The 6,384-nt window shown below is 30.0% G+C and overlaps 1 protein-coding gene across 1 annotated transcript; it reads right to left on the bottom strand.

The window, feature by feature from the left end:
* Positions 1-1,803: 1,803 nt before the first annotated feature.
* Positions 1,804-4,328, bottom strand: LOC113873170. The gene is made up of 3 exons (XM_027511173.1): positions 3,535-4,328; positions 2,686-2,840; positions 1,804-2,333 (listed from the first exon to the last, which is right to left on the bottom strand). Exons 1-3 carry the CDS (start codon positions 4,172-4,174, stop codon positions 2,079-2,081), a joined length of 1,050 nt encoding a protein of 349 aa, XP_027366974.1. The 5' UTR covers positions 4,175-4,328; the 3' UTR covers positions 1,804-2,078.
* Positions 4,329-6,384: the final 2,056 nt, after the last annotated feature.

Raw genomic sequence — 6,384 nt, 5'->3', positions numbered from 1 at the left:
AAGCAACAAAAGAGAATTTGATTTTTCTTTTCAGAAAATTGATTTTGTTACAATTGGTAAATTCTAATATATATATATTTTGTTACGTATTCAAAAATATTTATTCTTACTCGTAGTTTGAATAAAACCATAAATGATAAAATTATGTCAAAACCACTAATCCATACTGTTTTTAGGATAATTTGTTTATAGAATTTTTTTTTCGGTTTCTAAGTTTAGGTTTCATATGTAAAAAATGTTTACAGTTTATAAATTTAAATTACGAATATTTTTAATTTAAGTTTCTTCAAAATATTAAATACTGTTAAATTCATTAAACTTTATTGCTATTTCATTATAAATTTTATGCTGATAGATCATTTGTATTTTGTATTTAATATCATGTCATGGACTTTTAAATATTTATGTGAGTCATGTAAATTAAATTGTATCAATTTAAATATTGAAATATTGTCTTATATTTAAAGCAAAATCAATCTTTTAGATAAATTTGTGAATATAAAATATTTTGAAAATGTTAAAGTATTATTCTTTTAAACTCTGCCAAAAGAATTTAAATTACTACGACAGAGTATCAGAGATTTAAAAAAAAGACAAAAAAGTAATATGAAATCGTATGAAGAAAAAGAACTGATTCCCCATAGATCCATACGGGCAAACGTTAGCAAGGGATAGATGTTTTATTTGGGATACTTTGATGCTTTTCATGCAAATCAATTTAAATAAGGTTATATACTGTTAATCTCTGTTCTTAACATGGCTCAAAATATTTTCATGCAATACACAGCTAAAATACTACTTTATATGTATGTTCTACACGGATTTCTTATGTTTTCCTTAGATAAATGTTAGTGAATAACGGTGCTCAAATCTATTAAAATTTCTGTGGTGAGTGTGGTCAATGCTTGCATGATAATTATTAGGTGCAGAACACCTCGTGGTCTTCACTGTCTTAATCAAAATAATGTTAGCGGAAGTTATAGATAATGAATCTTTTTTCCACAACAAACTCCTTAAATTTGTTTATAAATCTTCTCCTTTATTTCTTATTGTATTTTGAGCTCACGAAGTGCATACACTACTTAGAAAAGCCCATGATGATAGAAGAACATATTTATGCTACAAATTTGGAAACCCAGAAAGGATATATATTAAATATTCTTGGAATATATGTCGAATACATTAATTTTGAACATGAGACATAAAAATTTTACCTAGTTAAGAAAGGAAAAGGGCCATCAATTGTTTTTTATTAAACAATATTAGTGTAAATGCACCCTGTTATCTTGTATTTTTTCAAAATGATGGCAAACTTTGTCATGGATTTGAAATGAAATGAAATGTTTCTGCTTGTGAATTTTAATTTAATTTAACTTTTTTCTCTCCCTTTCTCTTGTGTAACAATGTTTGGTCTGTTTTTAAAGCCTTTTATCCTTGACACTTTTTAGACGGTTTCTAGGTATAGGCATCAACAGTACAAAATCTAAATTGATCTTTAAATCCATAGTACAATAGGTTTGGCACTTTCATAATGAGATCTATGAAGTCATTTCAAGCCAAACAAAAAAGGATTTTCAACCTAATTTGCAAGTTTCTTTCTTGATGTATCATATATTTAAGCCCCTTTTAATTAACACGTGTTATGTCACCAAAGTTTGTTTGTAGCTGACAGATTATGAACTAAACAACTAACGTATCCAATGACGTGCTCATTTACTTCATGTCCCACCAATCAAACACTCAAGATTTGCCATTATGAATAAATTCAAGTACAAATACTAGGATGTACATTCTCTAGGACCATATTCATAACAACCTTGTTCAAACAATCAAGGGAAAACAGAAAATTAAGAAAATGCCATGCTTTGTCAATGCTATCCCTGCTTTCTATTCCCTTGACCATAGGCTTGAGATGAAAATAATAATGAAAGACCATATATGTGCTGGGTGTTTCCCTTAGAAAACTGACTTAAAAAAGAGTCCCCAATGTAGAAACTTTTGTATTCACATTGAAAGGTTCATAATAGTTCTTCACCGTTTGTGCTAAAGATAGGATAGGACCCATGAAGATGTCTCACTCACTCAACTACCATCCGAAGCATGGATTCCATTCTCTCTTTATCCCTGCACATGCTGATCAAGTCCAAGTACTTCATAGCATCATGATGTGTGAGCCCTTCAAGAAAGAACTTTAACAACCGGCCATGTGTTACTTGCATCACAACAAAACATTGCTCTAGTGCACTCTCATCTTGCTCTTTGCTCAACCCCACTGCCTCCATTATTGGAAGCAATTCCAAATCCTCTTCCATGAAGTGTTGTTCGCATTGTCCCTACAGACAAGTTAACAAGAAAATGGGGTCAAAGGAATCCAATTCAGACATCAAATGCATCCATGGTTAAAAAGATGCTACTTGTAGTAATGCAAAGATATGGAGCCATTTATTTTAAAGTTGGATAGAATTAGTCTTAATAAAAATAATTTAACCCTTAAATGCAATTGAAATATGTATTCAAATTAATCTCAACCATAAGTTTATATTAGAACGCCGTTTTTCATTAGAAAGTGTAAAAATTAGCTTTTATCAGCAAAAAAACAAGGACACAGCATGTTATAGAAATGGAAAAGAATCCAAACAAGAATATCACAACATAATAATGATTCCTAAGAGTTGGGCATATTACCTGCAATGATTTGAGTCGAGTAGAAAGGTTGTACAAAGTGTCTCTGTAATTGGGGCTGCGTGAGTCTAAAACCTCAACGGATTTGATTATTTCTTTGATGCCATTCATGAGAGGTAGGTCTCTAGCATGTTCCTCCTTTGCAGCTTTAGATAGTCCTGCATTCACCCTCAAAAATCAATTCACCTTCAACGTCACTTCAAAGACAAGTAAACTACTTTTTCTTAACGCCTAAAACGTAGCTACAACTGCCAAAACCACCCATTTTACGTTCTGATTGTTTTTTATTATCTCCCCTTAAAACAATATTCAAATAACCTCGAATGTAACAACATCCATTGCTAGAAGACAAGTGGACTTGCTTGTTTTATAGTTGACACATCAATTTTCGTATTTTTTTAATAAAACTCACATTATAATAAAAACATGTCGTTTAGATTAATTTTTATACATGTATTTAAATTATATTTAACACGAAATTGATTATTTTTTGTACCCACCAAAACAATCAGTTTTATCAAAATTAATTTTACTAAATGCTTAAAAAATAACTTTGAAAACCCTTAAAAAACGAAAGCATGAAAAGAAAAAGCAGCATATGAAAGCTTATATTCTACGCAACTCTGTCACAATATATAGAAACAGCCTTATGATAAATAGTCATATGAAAATTCATGCTTTATTTTAGCATCTAGGTGCTAGGCTTGCCAGTATTTAATTTCAATATTATGCAATAAAAAACTAATTACATATTCACATTAAGGTCAACACCTCAAAATTAGTTAGGAAAACCGATAAATAAACAACATCTTGCAAAAATAATTTATTTATTTTTAACATGAAATTCTATACCTCGATCAGCTCTATCAAAAATAGGAAAAAGGACTCTCTCTTCCATTTGTGCATGTTCCATCATGATTTCCAGCAACTGAGAGTAGCTCCTACCAAATTTCACCACCTCCATCTTCCAAGTCCCCACCTTCGGATCAACGGCTTTCTTTCCGCCACGTGTCGCCAGATCCTCCGCCCACCTCACCATCTTCTCCACGTGCCACGTCATACTCTTATGCTGCAGCCTCGTCACCCTCTCCACTAACGACCCCGTTTCCTCCTCACCCGCACTGCCACTCTCCGCCGCCATCACCGCCGGCGCGATCTCCGCCGGCGCCGACAGTCCGGGGAACTTCGAGTCTATAAACCGAAGCAGCGCGTCGCTGGACCCCAACGCGACTCCAGATCCCAAACGAAGCGTGACCGGGATCTCCGGCATGGATCCTCCACCACGCGCCGCCTCACGCGGCGGTGCCGATGGTGTTCTGGCAGCAGAAACTGTGTCCGACGAAACGGCGTTGTGAAGAAGCGCGAAGCGAGTGTAGACAGCGAGAACACTCTTCGGTGACCCGTGTAACCGGACGGCGGGGTACACGGCGGCGCCGTCGTGGGGTAGAATCTCCGCCGTCAACTTGTCGGACGTGTGTAAGCAGTTTCCCATTAAATAATTAATAAGAAAGAAAGAAAGAAGAAAATTTTGGTGAGGACAAGATTGCAATTAATGCATATTTGCGAAAGGGTGTGAGTGGAAGCAAAGAGAAAAGAGAAGAGAAGAGTGAAAGCTTAGAAACAAAGTGAAAGAGCGAAGGAGAATGGTTTTATTGAAAGGAGGGAGGGAGTGAGTGAGTGTGGGTTAGGTGGCTTGGATGTGAAGCGATGAATCATGAACGTGCATTCATATCAACACTGATACTAAAATCACGTTATCTATCCCACTTGTAATTAATTTATATTTATTAAAAACGATAAAAATTACGTGAATTATATTTCTAATTTAATGACTTTTGTTTATATTTTAATAAATTTTAATCGATAAATATATTTTAAAAAATATTACAGAGGATATTATCATCACTCTTCTTCGTATCAATAGTGTCATGTTGGGTCTGCAGACCTTATTGTCTTATTTTCAACAGTCATTGATATAATAATAATTTTCCATGATAAATCATTTAATGATCAATACTATTTACATATTACTTACGTAATAGATCATTATTATAACTCTTTAAAATTAATATTTTAATTTTTTAGAATTTTAAAAGTTATGTTAATTTTTTTTTTACTTTTTTATCTTTAATAATATATTTATTCTACTAATAGTATATTTTCACGATGGACTTTGTTAGTTTCTAAACATTTAATTCCTCGCATTTAAAGTCTATCGATATAATGTATTTAAAAATACGTTAAAATAAATATAAATAAAAATTCGATAGACAAATTATGGCTAAAAGTAGTTAAATAAATAAAAATTCAAATTTAGAAATAAACATACCAATAATAACAAATGTTTATTTGTTCCGTTGAGGTTACATAAAGATGAGTTTAAAACACTTATAATAAATTAATTAATTGAAGAGTCTACATAAAATTTTTGTCTTATTTTCTTTTTTATTTTAGGTTGTATTAGATTATACGTGTTCGAATAGTAAGGAAAATGTTTTTAAAAATATTGCAGAATTTTAGTATAACAGTTTTTAGGTAAAGTAAAAAAAAATTAAATAACATGTTTATAGAGATAATTAAATTTTTTTTTTTTACCAAACTTAATTTTTTTATAATTATTACACATAATTTTTTATACTTTTTATTTTACTTTGATCATTTTTTATTAATTTCATATTCTTTTAAGTTCTAAATTTCTCTATCTAAATACAACTTTAATTCTATTTTTGTGTTATTTATTAATTTTTAAGTTTTATCTATAAGATTTTAATTTCTAAATTTTTTTATTTTTATTTAATTTGCCTGATATTTATTTATAACAGCTTGTTTTAATATTTTATTTATTACTTTATTTTTAGGATTTTTTTAAAAGAGCTTGTATATATGTTACTAAAATATTAAGGATTAAATTATAAGTATACAAAAACTGATTAAAGAGTTTTTTTTTTTCGGGTCAACAAGAAAAAGGTATCTATGATCAGTTTAAAGAATGGTATTACTAGTCATTCTCAGTGTGTCAGCGACAGAGTTTTCCTGTACCTTTTTGTTTTCTTCTCAACAAATTCTTATTATTTTATAAAATTAAATATTAAATAATAATTAAAATATTTATAACAATACGAGAGTAAAGAAAATAGAATTATTCTAATAAAAAAAAATACAATGGATTGTGGAGAAAGTTTTTCGCAGAACTTTTGTCTAAAGTGATTTACGTAGAACTTTGGAGAAAAATGTAGTTTTTTATTATTATAAAAAATCAACAAAATCATTGGTGAATTTGTATGCGTGTGTATTGTTCGATGCTCCTGGGATTCTCCCTTCAAAGCTAAAAATAGTATTATAAACCTCGTTGAACGTTGTAATTCGTATCATGTCTTGGGTTTTGAATACGACAACATCTTTATGGTGGAAAAGAAATAATAAATGTAACTATTTCAATGCAGTGTCTAGGTTATTGTCATTACAGTTGTTCGAATTTTATTTTTAAAAATTTTTATGCTACTTTTTAAATTCACTGTTATTTCTTTTTTTAAATTCAATTTAAATAAATTTATTGAAAATATTATATGATAAAATATGAAAATTTGTAGAGAATTACATAAATATAAAATTTCAAAATCGTCATTCACAATTTTAAATAAAATAAATTAATTTTATCTTAATATTTTAAAATCCGTCAAAATAGTTCATAAACTAAATAAA

The sequence above is a fragment of the Abrus precatorius genome, unplaced genomic scaffold, assembly GCF_003935025.1.
Source record: "Abrus precatorius isolate BTA unplaced genomic scaffold, Abrus_2018 Scaffold7, whole genome shotgun sequence".
Lineage (NCBI taxonomy): Eukaryota > Viridiplantae > Streptophyta > Magnoliopsida > Fabales > Fabaceae > Abrus > Abrus precatorius.
This window is presented reverse-complemented; position numbering and strand designations above follow the sequence as displayed.

Coding starts and splice junctions, on each gene's coding strand:
- LOC113873170 (XM_027511173.1), bottom strand. CDS start 4,174: ATGGGAAACTGCTTACACACGTCCGACAAGTTGACGGCGGAGATTCTA. Junction 2,841..3,534: donor TTTTGATAGAGCTGATCGAG/GTATAGAATTTC, acceptor GGGTGAATGCAG/GACTATCTAAAGCTGCAAAG. Junction 2,334..2,685: donor CTCGACTCAAATCATTGCAG/GTAATATGCCCA, acceptor ACTTGTCTGTAG/GGACAATGCGAACAACACTT.